The 21,097-nt window shown below is 43.0% G+C and overlaps 1 protein-coding gene across 1 annotated transcript in view; it reads left to right on the top strand.

Moving 5' to 3' along the window:
* Positions 1–1,117: 1,117 nt before the first annotated feature.
* LOC126181718 (uncharacterized) overlaps positions 1,118–21,097 on the top strand; it is a gene marked incomplete at its 5' end in the record, with an annotated part of 89,602 nt that continues 69,622 nt past the window's right edge. The window contains one exon of the mRNA XM_049924796.1: positions 1,118–1,187. Within this exon, the coding sequence (XP_049780753.1) occupies positions 1,118–1,187 (70 nt within the window). The remainder of the gene's footprint in view (positions 1,188–21,097) is intronic.

The raw sequence follows: 21,097 nt of genomic DNA, 5'->3' as shown, positions 1-21,097 counted from the left end.
TATGTATACTCAATAACTATACTTCTTTTGTGCAAGTTTAATTTCAATTTATAATAAATTGTGGTGCTTTTAATTCGACTTTCAATGAAAAGTGTTAACCCCATTTATAGAGATATCAAGGAAATGCTAGCATTGCAAGGCCCCCTACTGAAAATGCTCCTCCTAAGATGATAAAATTGATTGTAAACCGAATGAGTAGTTTTTGTTTGATCGTAGTGGTCATTTTTTATGCAGTGAGATAGACGATCCTTGAGCCAGGCCCTAATCCTTTCTGATGTGCCGACACTTCTGTATTAAATTCGACCCCAGTCCTCCGTTCTAGACATGGGAAAGTTACACTAATAGGGCAATTGTCAGCAAAATCCACGTTATGTGGTGAAAGGGCAGGCCCTGCCATTCCCAATCCCTTGTAATGGGCCAGGCACCTCTTTTAAAGTTAGGAGGTACTTGAATGAGAAGTAGCTGCTCCGGTCTTGTAAAGTGACATACGGCCGGGAAAGCGGCGTGCTGCTCACATGCCTCTCCATATACGCATCCGGTCACGCCTCTGAGCTGAAGATGACACAGCGGCAGGTTGGTACCGCTGGAGCTTCATGGCTTCTTCGGACGGTGTTTAGTTTAGTTTTTAGGGATTACACTCCTAGTGATTCTACTGCCATCTTTCTGTCGGCCTTAGGTACTACAAACGTGCCACTGTAACGATGATTCAACGGACATACCGTGAATGACGGGAAAAAATAAAGTGTAAATCAATACGGACCACCTCTTGGGTAAATGAAATCCGACTCTGACCGTGATTTTACAGGGTACTGCATGTTGAAAAACTGTTTACAATCACACCTGTCTTGTAGTTCGACCTCTGCTTCTTGCAGTATTGGACCAGTACCCTGTGACGGTTGTGGTTTGCCGCAGCGCTGAGGTCGCGGCCACAGACATGAGTGCCGGCGGGGACTGCGGCGTGGCAGCAGGAGGCCGCTGGCTGATGACGCTGGCGTTGGTGTCTGCGGGCCTGGCGGCCGTGTCGCCCCCGCCGCCTCCCCCGCCGCCGACCCCACCGCGCTGCCGGCTGTCCGAGTTCCCGTGCGGCGGCGGTGGCGGCGGCGGCGGCCCCTGCGTCGCCCTCGACAGGTTCTGCGACGGCGCAGACGACTGCGGCGACAAGTCGGACGAGCCGCGCTACTGCTCCCGTGAGTGCCGCCTGCCTGCCTCACTGTCCTGCCTCCTACTCTAATGGAGGCTCATTTTAATAACAGCTTGCGGCTACAGCTGCCGTAAGGGGGAATCCTGACTGCTTCTGTACCTGTAATTACTGACCGGAAACAATGCTTGCAAGGTAGCGACGTCTTAGGTAACGAACAAGAATGAAATAATATTTTATGGATGAAAAATGTATCTACAATGAGATGATGACGATGTGTGTGAAATCTTATGGGACCTAACTGCTAAGATCATAAGTCCCTAAGCTTACATACTACTTAACCTGAATTATCCTGAGGACAAACACACACGCCCATGCCCGAAGGAGCACTCGAACCTCCGCCAGGATCAGCCGCACAGTCCATGACTGCAGCGCCCTAGACCGCTCGGTTAATCCCGCGTGGCACACTGAGATGCTTGGAGAACCTTAATGAGATTCATCACACAGAATCCAAAACATTAAGATGAAACAGATCTTTGTACTGTCGCAAATAGGACACAGTGAATGTACACTGGTACGTAAAACTTAAGGACGAAGTAGCGTTCGCGTGATATGTCACTGCGAAGTTAGAAAATGCGACTCAACTCGGGCCATACATGGGAAGAACGGCTACAGCACAGAACTGAAAACAACATAGAAATATGTACTGAGACAAACACAAAAGACACTTTAATTGAAAGACAAAAACTATACTTAAGGTATAGCGATTCATAATGGACATAAGAGAGATGTGGGAACACGTAATGCACACAGGAAAATTGTTAAATAGGACCGTTTTGATAGTCCACGTTTATAGTGAGGGAAGCATAGCGTTACATGGAAATACTGACTTCCAAACCATTGAGCACGATGCACTCAGCCAACCACGTTATTATAACGCTGTACTCCTCCCCTATGTGCTCTTTCCAGGCTTGCATTCGGCCCGAACTTGCATGCATGACAATGCACGGCCGCATGGAACAGCAAAGGTGGAGGAGGTATTGGAACAAGATGATATTCGGCGAATAGACTAGCATGCCTGTTCCCGTACTTTAAATGCCATCAGGTACGTCTAAGAAGTGTTCCGGAGACGTATTTGAGCAGTCCTACATGCACCGACGAGCATGTAGCTGTTTTCCATCGCGCTGGCGGAGGCATGGAACGCCCTGCTACAAGTACTCTTCACTAACACAATAGCCAGTATGGGAGCACGCTGCATATTTGGTCACACAAGCTAGACTGCCGGCCATAGACAATGCGACACCAAAAAAGCTGGAGATATCACAACCAAATTGATTTGGAAGATAACACGTCGTGCAAAGATCACATGATTGAAAGTACAGCCCCATGTGAAATGAGGGAGATGATGAAATCATTAGTGAGTGTTGCCGCCATTGCTGGCTGTAACCACTGCTACACGGCCCGAGAGTGAACCAAAGAGGTTGTGGTTCTGTTGTTGGGGTATAACAGCCATGCTGCTTCCACATATTGCCAAAGTTGAACTCATGTAGCAGTGGGTAATGAATCCCGGGCCAGTCATTCCGTATCATCGAGAAGACGTTTCCGACAGGTGAGAGATCACTAGAGTAGGGCCGCCAATGCACATGTGTAGTTCGATGGGCAACGAAGAAGCCTTTAACACGGAGTTCCCTACGTAGTAGCGCATTATCGTGTTGCAGTATGGCCGTCCGCAAGCTCCAAAGTTATCGGGAACACGACAGGCTTCAACACTTCGGGTTGTAACGCTGACTGGTTAGGGTCCCGGCAGTGCTTACTAGGGATATGCGAGAGTGGAATCCAATACCACACCAAACCAAAGCAACGGATGCAGCATCCGTATGGCGAAGCATAAGGCAAGAATTCAAGAGTCTCTCACCACGATATCTCAAAGCTCTAATTCGAAAGTCGTGGTGGTGCAGGCGGAATCGAGATTCATCGTTAAAGGCAATGTCGTTCCATTCGGTTGTCCCCGTCTGTCGTTCATCGCACCAATGGACTCCTTGCGGAGTGTCCACTCTGCTGCAAACGACTTCGAATTGCACGCGCGGACACTGCTTCTTGCGCAACAGACTGAATCTGTTGTGATTTGCTTCGTAATGTTGCAGAGCGATCCGTCCCTGACACGCACACGGTATGCCTGTCAGCAAGTGTAGCGGTGCAGCGAGGTAGTACACTATCAGTTTGGTCGGTCCGTGGTTCCATCCTGCATCCAGCGGTTACAGACGCGCATCACTGTTGCTTGGTTCCGTCCGACACGACCACCAGTTTCTCTGAGTCATAATCGGAAATCACTATAGGCAAGTATTCTTGCTCGGTCGAACCCCGAGGCATTCTCGAAAGACGCTCGCCGGCTTCTGCGAGGCACACTGAAACTGATTACGCAAAATAACCTCAGTTTGCCCAAACGGCCATCTGTTTCCAATTACATAGCGCTCGGACTTGGAACTATTGGCACCCATGCTCTACGCCTGTGCTGAAATTCTAATCATGTGCATCTCTCGTCGCCACAATTGTGCGATGAAAATTTCACCTGAGTTAGATGATTACTTTGTTGCATTTTGTGTGACCAGCAGTGCCTTAAAAACCATATACCGCGTTTAGTTATGGGCAGGAGACCATTATAAACGCGTTAACTCTAGTGACATTGTAGTCTTTGAATAAAACTGTCATTTCCATTCGTCTCATTGGTGTTTCCATCATTTACTTTCTGTACCGTACAGTACTGTAGCAGTTGTCGCTATGTATGTTCCACGATTTATGGCGTTTAGTTACTTGGCAGTGGCACAACGTGCAAAATTCGGCCTTTAGTTTTCCACACCCGTGTTCTAGTCGTAGCGCACTGGGTCAACTCGGTCTTCAAGTTCCATTGCACTGCATGGGAAAAATGATGCTGGCTCGGAAAATACTTACAAAGCTGACGCGAAAATGGCCCTTGTTAAGAAAAGGAGAACCACCAGTCACAGAAAATAGTAATTTGATGCATCAGTGTCCTACTGTCACCAGTCACAGAAAATAGTAATTTGATGCAGCAGTGTACTAGTGTCATGTGGCTACATATGCGCGTCTCCAGGATGCTCTGTCCCAGTGCTTCGCCGTCATTACGTAGGAACAAGTGAGAGGAACTGACGTATTTAGTGAATGCGACACAAAATGCGGCTCAACAGAAAATAGCAAGTGTTCTTTCTGTATGTTGAGCACAATTCGTGGAAAGCATTTGTAGGCAAAGCAAAACGTAGTGCCAAAAAGATTCAAATGTTTCAAATGGCACAGAGCACTATGGGACTTAACATCTGAGGTCATCAGTCCACTAGAAATTAGAACTACTTAAATCCAACTAACCTAAGGACGTCACACCCATCCACGCCCAACGCCGGATTCGAACCTAGGACAGTAGCAGTCACGCGGTTCCCGACTGAAACGCCTAGAACCGCTCGGCCACGCCAAAAAGGTAAGAAAGTGGTTGTGTAGCGAGTAAAAACTGTGATGTTCATCAGCAAGGCTTGATCTCGCTTCAGTCTCACTGTAAATATCTTCCGGGCGACTTTTATCTTGCCCTCCCCATATATTAGGGAAAATCGTGTCGGAGACGCGATATAAAGGAATAAAAAGGAAAATCAATCGTCGTCAACGAGGTCATTGCAAACGCAGCTGAAGTTCGGATCGACGAGTCGTGGACAAGGAAATCAGTCATTTCTTGTCAGAAAATCCTTTTAACTGCTAACATATGGAACAGGTAGAGAGAGCAGAAAATTTTTTTAAACATGATGATAAAAATTTGATATTTTTGTAGAAACTGAAATAACTACGACGTATGAATACTGGAGTCGGAACAGTTTACCTAGTGGAAGTATTCGTCTGGAAAGGAGTGATAAGAAATGTCAAGTGTAGGATTTAGAAATCACAGTTCTGAGAGATTATTGTGGATGAATTTGTGTATTGTTTATTTAATGGCTATCATTATGAAAATACTGCTTCAACTGGACAGACCTGACTGTCATCCGTCAACAGTTGGTCAGTCGACGTCATCAGTTTACCTGTACGCATGTAATTTCTATCTTAGAGCTTGTTAACTAACTGGCAATGCTTAAGGGTAACGCGTTCCTACGAATATGTAAAAGATGACGGCTAAGCAGTAAAGGAAATTTGGTAGCTTAACGTTTCCAGCCAAGATCTATTCAACGTCCCTGGTCCCGCACTGAACAAACGTCTTTCATTATGTACACTCTTGCGATGAATACTGATTTTACTGTTGACAGAACAGCACAGTGCATTCATTACTCATCTCACGCACGACCCAGCCGAGAACGTCACGCTGACTACTACACGAATCCCAGCGAAAGCTAGGCTACCGAAATACAAGGTCAGACAGGAGGACCGACGGGTGTGACGCTTATTAGGTGATAACGAGAATCTGGATTGTCTTTCCGACCGATAAAGAAAATGCTACGTTAATTATTAACACTGACAACTGTCGTCAGAACACGTTATATCGATTGGAGCGCAACAGATACAGGAAACTCAGTGTTGATCCAACAGTCCTTACAAAAGCAGGGAAGCCCTTACAAGATACTAGTATACCTGATGAAGAGGTGAAGACATTAATACCACGTGCTTCCCACCCACTGAAACCTTATGGATTCCCGAATGCAGATCTGTTCGCTGTAGGTACTGAAAGGTAATCTAATCACGTCTGGCAGAGTTTCTGATGGAGACGAAAGGACGTTGCCAGCACCACTTTGTTAATTTGCAGGTGTTTATTTAACTACTCAAGAAGATTATGACAACCAAGACAACGTTAAGGTTATATTTATAGAAGGCTACTGTGGAAGACATGCCAGATCTCTTTCGTCGAATGTTTGAGCGTAGCGTGAACAAATCTTCCTATAACTTTCACAACGGACATCTGTCTGAATTTTCATAGACAAAAGAATATTGGAAACTAGACAAATTGCGTATTAAATTGACCAGCCTGAAACTTAGTTTTCCAAAACATGATTTATTTACTTGAAAGTAATCAGGGTAATCAATAAAAATTAGTTAGCGGTTTGAGGAAAAATGTTTGCCCTAATCCTCGTAGGCAAACGAAGAGTGGGAAATGTATCAAAATGACGAGCGTGGCGTGTAGCATTGGAAAAATATATTTAACTCTGAAAATAATCAGAGCAATTGAGAGAACTTAGTGATTTCAATGGAAACTAAAGTAGTTCACGAACAGCTGAAAGTATCTAAGTAGATAGTCAAAAAGGTTCTTCCCTTCGAGGTATTCTTCACATGTAAAATTATGTAGGTGTGATACTGTCGAAAAGGCTTCCATCGAATTAAGCACTATATTTCGAGAACAGACGACACTATGAGGCAAACATGGCAAAAAGTTTAGCTTTTCAAGACGCAGCTAATTCGTGTAAAAAAGTAACACACGGTGAGATTTTTGGTTTTTAAAACGGCTGTATTCGATTTAAGTGCTACATTTAGGAAATTTTTAGAAAGCAAACGTTAAGAAGAGAAATGAAGTTTCAAATAGTTTATCTTTTCACACCTAGCTATTTTGCGCGTAAAAGTTTCATTGGTGTAATATTTAACTGTTAAAAGGTTTCGTCCGAACCAGTTATTAAATTTAAGACATTTATCAACCAGGAGAATGCTGGAAAGCGAATGAGGTGTCAATAAAATCACGTTTTCTGAAAAAAACTAGAAAACATGGAAGGAAGACTGACGAAGTTGGTCAAATGAAAGTGACCATCATTAAGAAGCTAAACAGATTAGAAAAAACATTTAACACACCTTTAAGTGACGATCGAAGTTTATTACATCAAATGAGGTACGTCAAATGTTTGTCCAATCAATTTTATTTCATACGTTCAGACAAATCATTTAACAAAGCAATTGAGCGAATTTTTTCATAGTGTACTTTTATTGGACAAAAAGTTCCGTGAAATTGCTCTGTTACACCTTACCGACAACGTCTTTTACGTCCAGCAATGTGTATTACGGGATGGACGACAAAGCGATGATATCTCCACAGTCACCGGCAACAGCGAATTTCTTCAGGGAATAGTTTGAGGTTCGAACTCTGAACACGACACCGGTTTTTTCCTCCATTACATGCCAGAAGAATGTTGATAATCAGATGGACTTATAAGATAAGGAGTGACGAGATTCTCCGCTCCGCAGAAACTGCCAAGAAAGGAACATACACAAACCACTGGCAAGACGAAATGCACGATGACGGGACATGTGTTAAGACATCAGAGAATGACTATAGGTAACTGTACATGGTAAATCTGTCCGATTTCATCATTCAGTGTTGAGGAAACCATCGCACAACTACTAGTAATCAAAATTTATTAACTGTCCTGTAGAAAACAAATCTAGAGCATAATGGCACACAGAGATATGATAATTTCTGACGAATACCATCTGCAGTATGAATGTAAATATTTGAGACTCGTCTTCAGGAAAAACCGTTCCAGCGAAATAGGAATTGTAGTTCATATCTGGTGCCACCACGACAGTTGTGTCAAAATAGAAGGGTCTTAGTTAGCATGCTTATGCAAGGTCTAACAGATATAAATGAAACCATAAGTATTCCAAACCTAGTGACATTATTTCTGGGGATGGGCCGTGTCCCGTTTTGTAGAATATATATTTATGGCAGACACTGATGAGAGGATGTTCACTTCAACGGAATTTGTACATCTTTTGAGACGATATGTAGCTGGCTCTTTTACAGTGTGGTCTCGAGCTTACGAGAGTTGTTAAGATTTTTACAGCATGAGAATAAATTGGTCGAAAAGTGGCTAGATCTTTAGATTATTCGATTCGATGTATATTTTCACTTCTGGATCTATATTTGCAGACATGTAGCTGATACCCCGGTGCAAGAACAACCGAGAATCTTAGAACGCTTGGTTAGTAGATAGACCTCCTACAACCTGAAAGGACAACGGAGCTTTGCGATAGAAAAGTAATTTTATCTCTAGACATGTGCTTAGACAGCCACGTAAGGCTCATCCAAGTGGATCTTATTAAATGAATTTATTGATTTGATCATTGCCCAATAGGTGAACCAGAATCGAGGGAAACTGGGGACTAGATATTATCAGATATGTTTGCTCCATGTTTCGTATGATCTTCTTGAAAACTTATTTGATTCTTCTCCAACTGATTTACTGCTCCCCTTCAACGACTTCAGTGTCTTCCAATATATTCGTAAGAAAATCAGTAGAACAAGAAAAGTGTAGATTTCACTAAGTTGTGGTTTTAGTAAGGACATTTAGAAAATCAGCAGACCAAGAAAAATGTGGATTTCACTAATTTATGGTTTTAGTAAGGACATTTCGATAATTCAATTTGTTTAGATACGTGAGTTATTCCTCACACTAGAGCACCAGACGCACAATGAGCACTCGTCAGTCCATGGGAATGCGAGCCAAGCTATCTTGGCAAAACATCATCTTGTCAGGATTAATACTCGGACAGCGCATGCCTGTTGCTGAGTCTGTGTAGCAAGCAGACGTCGTGATATCTCAAGAATTTCCATTTATTCCAGCTGTTGCCGTACCCCGTAGATGCGCACATTATTCTTGCTGCCTCAGGTAGAGTATCTCCGCTGTATCAGGGCAAATATTTATGTCTTTAATACGCAGTTGAAGAGGAACGGAGAGAGAGAGAGAGAGAGAGAGAGAGAGACAGAACAGAGACAGAGAGAGAGAGAGATACCGGCAGAATTCGCTGCCGGGACACATATTTACGACTGCGATACAAGACGAGGGAGATAGCAGCGGAAACAAGAAGGCGGTCATGTCTTATCGCGAAGTCGGAAGTAATCCTGCGTCGGGAGGAACACGTGCCGAGGCGAGCGAGCCCGGACCTGGCAGGTGCATCGATGTATCGACCGCTGCCCTCGAGTCCGCTCTCGATTCAATGCAAATACAAGGGCTCGTGCTGGTCGATCTGCAGACGCAACCGCGCGGCGATCGCAATTATTGGGAGTATGGGGAGGGTAGGGGAGTGAGGGAGGTGTCGCAGATGGCTGCACCAGCGGCCGTAGAACCGGGCTACTATAAATGTGAACGTGGAGGAAAAAATATGGAAGAGAATAAAATGTAATTCAAATGCCGGTGGAATGTTTCATTTGTAAGCGTATACCGTACTGGAGCTCTCCTTCCCCCGGTCGTACATATCCAGCAGCAGCTGCCTGTATCAGAATATATATTCGCCGGTGACGTGTGTCCTGTATGAAAGCGTCGCCGTTGGAATTCTTTTGGGAAGTAATTCAAATATGTCCGACATGTTCCGCGAGGTAACATATCATTGAGTTGTTGTCTTAAATTTGGATCTTTATCAAAAAATGGATGATTATTTACAACGTCTGCCGTCTTCAGTAGCTGAGTCTAACAATTTTATTCCGTTATCACTTGTAATCGACCTCAATGGATATGAAGCACGTTACCTCTGTACTTCATATTTCAGTGTAGCAACTACTAGACTACGCTACAGACATCACGGTATTTTGATAGGGTACAGTCCTCTCTAAAATTTAGCTTTAGATAAATAAAGTAAGTTAAAATGACGTTCACAGATTACACATCTGCGTTCTCATTTTCCTGCGTTTAATGGCAGAAAATGCGCTATGAATAACAAACAGTTAATGTAACATGAAGCGAATACGTTTACAGAATGTTGGTAAGCAAACATTGCTGCTACGACTAGACGAATACTTGCGGTACACAATGAGCGTCTCATGTCTATTCAATAAATATCATTTCAAGTCTTTTCTGAACGTTGCATGACAGTATTTGTTTTATTTTGAGAACGTTTCAGATTGTAACTTGCGATTCGTACTGTATCATATTTAGTGCAGCAAGTTACCAAGGAAAGTATAAGGTTCTACATGTCGAGGCGTGGAATGGCAGAAGTTTGAACATGGTAGGGAAGACAGAAAATATGAAAAGTGAAATGAAGTGAAGGGAAAGTAGACAAGTATTTACAGCTGGATGACTAAAGCGTAATGTCAGCAACAGCGGAAAATAGTATAACTGTATTGATTATGAATGGTAAGGAGAGAGTGAAGAGTTCAGTAGCTGTTCTCATCATAATAGACAGCAAAACAACACTAATAACGATAGGCCAGGCATGCCGACGTGGCAAGCTGAAGATGAAGAGCTAGAGAAGTATGAGAGGATTTTGAAGGGATAATTCAATACGTAAAGGGGAATAAAAATTTAATATTCATGGCCGGCTGGAATGCGTTTACAGGAGAAGGAGTAAAAGAAAGAGTAATAGGAGCAAATGGGATTCTTGCTAGGAATGGGAGACGAGAAGGACTAATTGAGCTCTGCAATAAATGTCAGCAAGTATTAGAGAATACCCTACTGGAGAATCACAAGGGGAGGGGTATTATGTGGAAAAGGCCGGGAGGTACAGGAATATTCCTGTTTCATGACACCATGGTCAAGCAGAGATTCCGAAATTAGATACTGGATCGTAAGGCGTACTCAGGAGCAGATATAGATTCAGATCACAATTTAATACTGATGAAGAGTAGGCTGAAGTTTAAGATATTAGTCAGGGAGAATCAGTACGCCAAGAAATGGGATACGGAAGCACTAAGGAATGACGAGATACACTTGAAGTTCTCTGAGGCTACAGTACAGCGATAAGGAACAGCTCAGTAGGCAGTTCAGTTGTCAGGGACTGGAAATCTCTGAAACGGAGAATCACCGCAGTTGTAAAGAAAAACATAGTGTCGTATATTGGCGTCATAATGACTTGTACAGTGTTACGCGTTAGCCTATTTGGAGCCATCAAAGGCGCTCCAAGGTAGGAACTAAGAGACACAATGCAGAGAGCAGGCAAAAGTGGTAGCGTTACCAGAGATAAACAGTAGCACTAGAGCCGTGCAAACAGCGGATGCGCCGTACAGCTGTCCCAGAGGAGAAGTTTCAATTCAGAGAATTAGCTGGTAATTCCGTCCACGGCCCAGACGTTCTCATAAGGCGTCACTGTACAAGGTGGGCACGAAATGCATGTCTTAGCGGAGGCAGCAAGCCGCTGAGAACTGCAACATCGGTGGGTTTACAAAGGTTAGAGTGCTACTACAGCAGTTCCCATCCGCAGAAGGTTGGAGGGCGGAGGCAGGTGACGTAAAACAATCTTGTTGCTGGCCATAATAGGACTGCCAATTACGTTTAGCTTTCAGTGGAACGCTGTTGATATCGAGTAGGAGGAGGCAAAGATTCTAAATATGGTTGACCAGAGGCGCCCTGTAGGTACAGAAAGATTCGCCAGATTGGCTAGGGCTTGGTAAGTTTCAGTGAATCGGTGGGTGGACTAAAGGAAGTGAGAAATGGTGCGCTGCCACGATTCATTAAATACCCACGATTTTCTATTCCGAGGGAGGCCCCAGTCAGATCGCTGGGCCACCGACTCCGTATCGCTCGTGGCCGGCTTCAGTCAGCTCCGACATGTCTCTCTCATTTGGAGTGCCGCTCTCAAGTTAGTACTTAACGTGCTGCTAGTGTCCATTACTTCTGCCGGCTGTATGGGCAGTTGCTCCATCGTTTTCTAAGTACTTGTCGGTCATTTTCTCCTCCGATAAAGCTGCCACAATAGTTCAGTCGTACCCGCTCGTCCGTGAAACTTCTATTTGCCTCATTCTGTATATGAAACTCTCCACCACATTTGACATGCGCGGTTTCGGAAAATCGGTTGCTGTGGAGCCGCAGGTTTTTGGTCGCTGGGACTGTAAGATGCACCAGATCCTCCACTTTTATACAATGGCGTCGCAATTCATACAACAAGGACGAAACACCTCATAGAAGACTGTACTGTGAACATAAAATATTAAATTTCATCATTTTCTACTGCACGTAGATCGCTGCATTTTGCCTTCCCCTTTGCAGCCAAAAACAAACATATATGTCACATGGAAAAGTGCCATATACGATATTCATGAGTAGTAGGAATATACGAGGGACGTTCAATAAGCATTGCAACTTATCTTTTTCTCACCCTGTTTCGGCTGAAAAAATTCATAATTTGATGTCGGGCATCGTGGAATATTTTCGTGAAGTTCAGACAGGTGGCGGCGCTGTACGAAGTCTTCAAAATGGCGTCGGTAATGAGGATGTGTTCCAAACAGAGAGCTGTCATAACGTTTCTTTGGGCGGAAAAATCAGAACACTGCTGATATACAAAGGCGCTTGTAGAATGTCTGCAGAGACCTGACAGTGAACAAAAGCACGGTGAGTCGTTGTTCCAGGCGTCTGTCATTATCGCAACAAGGTCACGCAGACCTGTCCGTTCTACCGCGTGTCGGCCGGTTGCATGCAGCTGTGACTCCTGCAGTATTGGAACGTGCGAACACTCTCATTGGAGGTGATCGATGAATCACAATGAAACACCTCCATGACAAAGTAAGCCCCCAAACAAGTTTATGCACCCGAGAAGAGCTCATAAAATCATTGGAGTGTTCTTCCTCATCAACCATTCTGCACGGATCTCGCACCTTCCGATTTGGCTGAATGAGGGATGCACTCCACGGGATGCAGTACGTGTATAATGAGGAGGTTATTGGTGTAGCAAGACGTTTGCTCCGACGTCAACCAGTTCAGTGACACCATGTGAGCATAAAGGTCATCTCAGGACGTTGGTGTGAGGCTGTCGCATTGAACGGAGATGATGTTGAAAAGTAGGGTTTTTTAGCTGAAAGAGTGGGGAATAATATCGTCTATCGGAATCCCAAATAAAATCAAACTGCTTTCAGAAAACAATGTGTTGCATTTATTGAACGCCCCTCCTATACTGAAAAAGGAAAATTTAGTAGACCGATTATGGGACGAAAATATAACCAGATTTTATTTATTTGTTTGTAGCTACTCTGTAGAATATCTCAACTACATTTCTGACGCTGACTGCCCAATTACTGCATGCTGCAGATGGGACGACATCATGCTATAACCCACTCGATGTGACAGAAGTTAGTGTAGGCTACACCTACATCTGCATACATACTCTACAAACATGGCGGAAGGTACCTTTTACCATTGCTAGTCATGAACTTTCCTGTTCTACTAGCGAATCGAGCGAGGGAAAAATGCCTTTCAAAATGGCAGGATTCGAACCTGCGACCATAGCAGGCGCTCGGTTCCGGACTGAAGCGCCTAGAACCGCTCGGTCACAGCGGCCGGCAAAAATGACTATCCATACACTGCCGCCAAATCCTCTCTTCTTCTATTCACGGCACTGTCATGAGACGTACGTAACTGGTTAACAATACCGTTCTGCAGTTTTCCAGAAATGTCGGTTCTCTAAACTGTCTCAATAATTTCGCGAAAAGGATGTCTTCTTCTCTGCACAAATTCCTATTTGAATGCCGGAGCCGGCCGGTGTGGCCGAGCGGTTCTAGGCGCTTCAGTCTGGAACCGCGCGACCGTTACGGTCGCAGGTTCGAATCCTGCCTCGGACATGGATGTGTGTGATGTACTTAGGTTAATTAGGTTTAAGTAGTTCGAAGTTCTAGGGGACTGATGATCTCAGATGTTAAGTCCCATAGTGCTCAGAGACATTTGAACCATCGTTTTTGAATGCATGGAGAATTTCCGTAGTGCTCGCATGTTCATCGAACCTAGCGGTAACCAGTCCAGCAGCACGTCTCCTAATTGTTTCGTTGGCTTCGTCGTTTTTCCTTTTGTACACCAGTCAGAATGAGTAAATATACGTTTCTTTCGCTCTACTTTCGTAGTTAATAGTTCACTGGTAATATCTTTACTGTGAAGCAGATAAGTTTTGTTTCAGAGTTTGCCAGTGGTCACTGTAAAAACTACTGTCTGCTTTGCAGCTTGGATGACAGAGCGGGGTGCAGGCTGTGGTGGGACATACCCCTAGACCCCATAAAACCATATTCTGGTACCCAACAGACTGAGGGAACACCCGCAAATGAACATACAAATTAATTGAAAACAAGGATACTGTCATGCAACGGGAAAAATCTTATTTAAACGAATATTAATAGGGGTAGGCCTATTAAGCACGAAAAATGTAAGTACCACACCACTTTCGTAGGTATATCAATTGGAGGAGGATTCTTGTAGCTGTGAATGGTAACAAATGGACACTATAACAAACAGATTTATTGACTGTGAACGTGTAAGTTACCCACTAACATATTAAAAAGAACGGTTAATAATCGTACAAGGAAACACAACTCAGGTGTATAGCGAGGATAAAAAGTTAGTATTTCCCGAGCATGGCCAATGACTGTGTGAGTTGTTAATGAGTTGTAGAGAGTTACGGAAAGATAAGAGTGAACACTATCAAACTGCTAAAAATGTGCACTGAAAGCAACATGCTGGATGCGTGACTTTAAAGTTGCGAACTCAGCACCTGAATAGAGCGAATGAGATTCGTTCCTATATGGCGTCGGCGGCTCCGACCATATGGCATCTTACCAAATGGGCAGCGTGGAAGAAAACGAGGCTGTCGCGAGTAGCGGCTGCAAGATACGATTTCAGCCTTCATTTTGTTCTTAGTGCTTAAGCACAAACATCTTTCCAACGGCAGAAACGTTCGTTTCATCCATCATCTCTCCTGCCCTAGTCTGAAGTGTTTGTACTCTACAAGAGCCTGAGCAGAAATGCACTTTGTAGAAGCCTGAGACATAGTGTCACCACTGAACTTCAAACAGACAGTTTACAACAACCTGACAAGAAGTGGGTTCTTCAAGAGCCGTCTGAAATTCGGCTGTTTTACTGCCAGATCTGGAACTTTGGGTTAGTGAACACGGAGATTCCGAGTTCTGACACATGAAAAATGCGTAACATCCCTAAACAATCTCCTACTCCTTTCTATCTCATTATGTATCAGCCGATCGCTCAGAGGCGACAGCTACAGCCAGCAGACTGCGCCCACTCCTTGATACGGTTCTGAAATTGACCAATGAAAAACTCTGCACGTGGGCATAATGCAAAAGCACGAGCTCTGCCGAAAAATATAGAATGATCCAACGAGAAGTTGGAGTACCGTAATGAATAGTCACACGACTTGAGAGAAGCTTCACCGGGCTAGAGATCTTTACCTGGCTAAAAGGACTTCTGTGTCAAATTTCATGTTTCCTATCCCTGAACCCTCTGCGGAGTGGGCAGGGGTAATGACAAAGTCATCCTAACTACCTGCGGAAGAGGGCTTGCCCAGAGTACAGCAATTTTATACAGGCAAATTTACTTCACTCATCCAACTTGTGAACCTTCAAACCAAATGAACCTCACCCGAAAGCAGAAAGTGAAGCGAAAAGATCCATTGGCTATCCTGCTCCAGCTCTGCAAGTACGGAACAGTGTAGTGAGTGACTAGATGACAAAAGAATTTGCATGTCATCCTCTGAAGGAAAATGGCCACCTTACAAAGATATCAAAACAGTTAGTATGATTAAATTTCGATTTGTGTTACTAATATTTTGTCTCCTTTGCAATGTGTTTACGCAATGAGAGGTTCTGAAGACAGAAGCATGAGGGAGCTTAACTACATAATAAGATGGTAGACGCCTTTCTAACGCAGTTCGGCGTATTTAACAATAGCCACACAAGATTAATAGAGGGATAGAATGTCGAACACTGGTCAGAGATTATAGACTCTATGATCCTAGCAACTATAGAATTTGCTACACATTCTGACATTTCGAAGCTGATTTTCGCAAAATGGAATATCAATGTAAGTTTCTTGTGAAGGGCGATGTATGGAAATACTCTGCTTTTTTACGAATGCAGAGTGGCTCTGTCTGACAAATATTTCGACCAACAGCACTGGTCAATTGAGCGCATGGTATACCACATGACTTACGCTGGAGGGTTTTATTTTTATTGATCTTTTGCTGTAACAATAAAGTCCTGCACAAGAGCAAAGAAATAATTTTTTATAAACAAACAGCATTCAATTGTGGATGCTCTACAGTAAAACCGCAGAAAATCAACAGGTTATAAGTTCTAATTTACAGTTATGAATTTGTTCTTCAAGAAGCGGAAGAAGAATTAATTCACATGTGAAACATTTACACTTTAGAATAAACCTTCGTTCATAGTTAAAGTAACACTTATTTAGATGTAGCATTCTTTCTTATTCTAATTGTTTAAGAGATCATTTCGCAACAGTTGTTCTGGGTCGTATACCATGTCGTATTGTAAATAACATGAACCAGTATTAAGCCCACTATTATCCGTGACCTTCATCGGAGCATGTAATAAGAGAAACTAGAGAAAGATGACAAATCGTTAAAATGTAAGACTGCAACGTGCGTTTCATAGCACAAACATGCTATCTCAGATCAACAACAGTGCTTCTTTTTGAGGTGCTACCTGAAAGAGCTAAGCTGAAGTACACCCTCATTTATCCGAAAATACATTTACGAAGTGAGAAAATGTATTCACCTACTTCCACTAGATTACTTGTAGTAATGAGCCGTGGACAACAAGCAAAGGACTACTAAAAAGGTTGGTCTGCCACACATATTTTCTAATGCAGTTACTTATGACATACACTACACTCTATTACGAAGTATGTTTTGCAGTACCCCAACGACCTATGTAATTATTCAACTCGCACGACTCTATCTGGTGTCCTGCAAAAGACAAATGAAGCAGTGCCACGAAGAAGAAAAATCTTTCGTTCAGCTCCTTACAATACACAGGATCTCTCTCGAGGAAAAATTGATTCTTGGGCTCTACGAAGGACAGAAGTGAAATATCAGAGATTTCAAGGTGATCATAAATATCGATGAAAGTCAAATTTCACAGATGCTGCCGAGAAGTGTGAAATACAGATCAATCTATTTCTCTGCATCGCGGGTATTAGTTGTAAAGCGGATGCCGTTACAGTATTCTGGTTATACCATTACCTGACAAGGTCATGTATTGATTGTGTATGAATCTGTCTCGGGGAAGCTGCGGGTAAAAGCCGAGAAGATATCTATCAGTATAAAACACTTGGTGCCTGTCTGGAGGCAAATAAAGACTACTCAATGCTTAGTCGAAACACTGGAAGCGAAAGTTTTACTGAAATGTTAGTGTCTCATACAACATCAGATACTGTAGGACAGCTGTGATTAACCTGCACTCTAAATAGTGATATCGTCTCAACAAAAACCTTCTTTCTCTCTTGTTAAAGCATATAGAGAATATAGGACCATAACCCTGTTATCAAAAGAAGTTAACTTGTTCAAAGACCACCACGCTTCAGATTATCAGATCAGAATGACGTGTCGCCGTATGGAACTAAGTGTTTTACTATGGATACCTAAATGATTGCGTATTTCCGAGCGAATATTTCTCGAACCGAAGAAACGCAAGTGTCACCTACACCAACGTGTCAATGAACGAGGGTGGTTGTAGTTGTGCTCTCCGGAGTAACGGCAGTCACGGTGATAACAAATATTTCGTGCGTAAGGAAGATCTTATTGGTACAAAACGTTCGCTTGTGTTCGCCAAGAAGCTTTTGGAAGACTATATTCTTGTCCTCTTTGATTGAAGATCAGCTTAGGCATCCTTTTAGTTTCATATTATTTCTTCATTAGTGGCTTTTGAGAAACTGTATTTTCTGTGTTATCAACCACATGATGTAGAGGTTAGGTATCGAACTAGAGTTAGGGAGAAGCCCAGTTAGGAATCTCAATGCTGTCCTCCTTATTTGGGTTCAATGTGGTCTGCTTCTAAGCTACGTAAGTTGAAATCCGCGATGGCTCGCCTACACTAAATCATAACCGTAATAAATTGTAGATCTCTCGAACAGAATACAGTGACAAAAAATTGGAAGAAATCGCAAGTGACGACTGTCTAAAAAACTACTGTTTAATGTCCTTAACATTCATTTGCTGCAGCATCTTGCAACATACAGCGTATATTTATATTGCGATTGAGGAACTGTAATGAATAACATTAATCAGCATTTACTTCATTTGCAGATTAATAATTATAGCTTTTAAGAGCAGCATATTTTTAGGTTGATTAGTACCATCAAGTACGAAGAGCTTAAGAAAGCCATTAATATTTACTTTCCACTGGGCAGATCAAGTACTGAAATGGCGAAACGTGGATGCAACACCGACAGTCAATACCGACAGGTGTATTCCACTTCATGGTGAAGTTATGATCGTGCAGAAAACACCAGGCAGTAAAATATGTGAGGTGTTGTGTGGGCAACCTGTTAGACACAGAGGAAAAACACCTAACGCACTGAAGTTGGCATATATTACGGTAACAATCATCACCATATCAGTACCTATACTCCTGCTACCCTGTGTAGTGTGAATACCTCTCTCATGAAATTTCTAGAACACTATGACTCCTCCATTGCAGCCACAAGGATTCTGAAAACTTCAGTCATGTGAAAAGCAGTTTTCACATTACATCCTAAATCAGTGGAGCAAGGCAGCCCGAAAAACATTTGACTGGTTGTCAGCACCATATCTATGCCGGCCGCGGTGGTCTAGCGGTTGTAGGCGCTCAGTCCGGAGCCGCGCGACTGCTACGGTCGCAAGTTCGAATCCTGCCTCGGGCATGGATGTGTGTGATGTCCTTAGGTTAGTTAGGTTTAAGTAGTTCTAAGTTCTAGGGGACTGATGACCATAGATGTTAAGCCCCATAGTGCTCAGAGCCATTTGAACCATTTTGAAACATATCTATCCTTTTTTTCAAAAATACTGTGGTATGGGTATCACGTGAAATTTGTGACTGGATTGTTGATGTGTTCATAGGGAGAACGTAGCGCGTTACCTTGGATGGCGAGTAATTGACAGATGAAGAAACAACTAGAAGTGTGCCATAGGGAAGTTTGGTAAGGTTCTCAATGTTCATGTTGTATATTGATGACCTTACAAACGATATTGACAGCAACTACAGATTTTGTTCGGGTGATGGAGCTTCCTTTAAGGAAATACAGTCTGAAACAATATTCACCACTATCTTGACAAAATTTTAAAGTGTTGCGAAGATTGATAACTTACTTCAAATGTTCAGAGACGGAAAAGTGTTCACTACTAAAAACTAAAAGTTATAGTGTCATATGACTACTATACCAGTGATATCGTCAACTCATGGTAACAGTGTGTAGGTATATGAAACTGAACGATCAGATATTCTCAATTGTAGCTGAAACATGTGGCAGACCTTGGTTCAATGTTAAAATAATCGCCTGCCAAGGAGATTGCTTACAAAAGACTTCCGCAACTCTTCCTAAAATATTGCTCATGTATGGGGGAATAGTTCAATATACAACTAATAGGGGACACTGAACTTTTACAGACAAGGGCGGCACGAATGGTCACAGGTTTATCTGAACCATTGGGCGTGTCATGAAGTTGCAGAAGAAAACGGACTGGGGAACGCTTGAAGAAAGATGCAGCATATTCCCATAAAACCTACTACAAAGATTCAGAAACCAACAATGAACCTAGGAATATACTTTAACATCTTACTTATTGTTCCCGTAGGGATAGTGAAACAAGAGTAGATTACAGTGCTCACAGAGGTGGTCAAGCAGTCATTCTTCCCTTGCTCCATGCGTGATAAGATGTAATGGGAAGAATTCCTAAACAGGTACAAAGGGAACACTTGCACGTCACATTGCTTTGTAGAGTACGTATGTAGATATACCTTGTTTCAGTACCAATAGAGTCATAAACCTATAAATAGATCGGTCGAAATGTAAACGAAGGCTTTCCGTTCCCCTTCTGACAAAGTAAATACATCCATAAATAAATAAAAAATAATAATTTCAATTCAATGGCAAAAGAAGAATAGAGCTGTTGCCGAAAGGCAATACGTAGAGCCATACCGTAACAAAGCATGATGCATTTCTTCATAATAAACATTTTCGTAAAAGCTCTTTAAATCGTCTGAGCAACTGGGAGAACATTCTGCGCAGTTATTGTAATGTTATAAGATTAAATTGTATACAACAGAAGCGCCTTTTTTTTATTAACAAAAGCTGGTCACTTTTTAAACGAGACGTCAGAGAACAAAAGCTGCAGTTGACATTGAGAGTACTTTACCAAACAGAAAGCTATTGTCATCTGAAAATCGAGTGAAACACTGGATATAAAGAGAGATCAATGGTCTGCACGTGACACGCAGAACAGATGTTTTCGGAAAACAAGTGAAGCAAACAGCGCATCAGGCGGCTTTTGTGAGCATTGTGCTGCTGTCGGTCCTCCAAGCAGAAAGCTGACAATATGACTGAAAGCTGTGAGCATTTTATGGCTTTTTTTTACACTTCATTGCAAAATTTATACGGAGACCATTACTTGTATGGGCAGCAAGGCGAGTGACGGCGATTGTTAACCATTGTCGTACCTTCTTATTAACAGCTTTTTAGATGATATCGCCATAGTGCAAGTAATTGCTGGAAATCCTAGCCGGCGGGGAGCACTATACTTTTCCTATTTAATTGTTAAGTTTACGATTATGGCTAGCTATCTGGAAGCTATAGCAATTTCTAAATGCCAAAATTTAAAGAAGCTTGTGATTTTATGACACAAAAGACCATCACTTCACTTGACCTCTGGAAGTAAGCGGTCGTCCATGGCGGAGCTAATGTGCCTCATACGACAAAATTAGCATCTGTATGACATGAAAGTATAAAATCAATACACCGCGGTTAAGCTTAAAGTGCACAGTGCCTGTGTGAATATCGTATTCATGACCTTTGCTGCAGGTTAACCTACTTAAATAGTGTAGACCCGCCAGGGTAGCCGAGCGCGCTAATGCGCTGTTTCCTGGACCCGGGTAAACGCGCAGGCCCCAGATCGAATCCACCCGGCGGATTAACGACGAGGGTTGGTGTGCCGGCCAGCCTGGATGTGGTTTTAGGCTGTTTTCCACATCCCGCTAAGTGAATACCGGGCTGGTCACCACGTTCGGCCTCAGTTACAGGC

The sequence above is a fragment of the Schistocerca cancellata genome, chromosome 1 (genome assembly GCF_023864275.1).
Source record: "Schistocerca cancellata isolate TAMUIC-IGC-003103 chromosome 1, iqSchCanc2.1, whole genome shotgun sequence".
NCBI classification, from domain to species: domain Eukaryota; kingdom Metazoa; phylum Arthropoda; class Insecta; order Orthoptera; family Acrididae; genus Schistocerca; species Schistocerca cancellata.
This window is presented reverse-complemented; position numbering and strand designations above follow the sequence as displayed.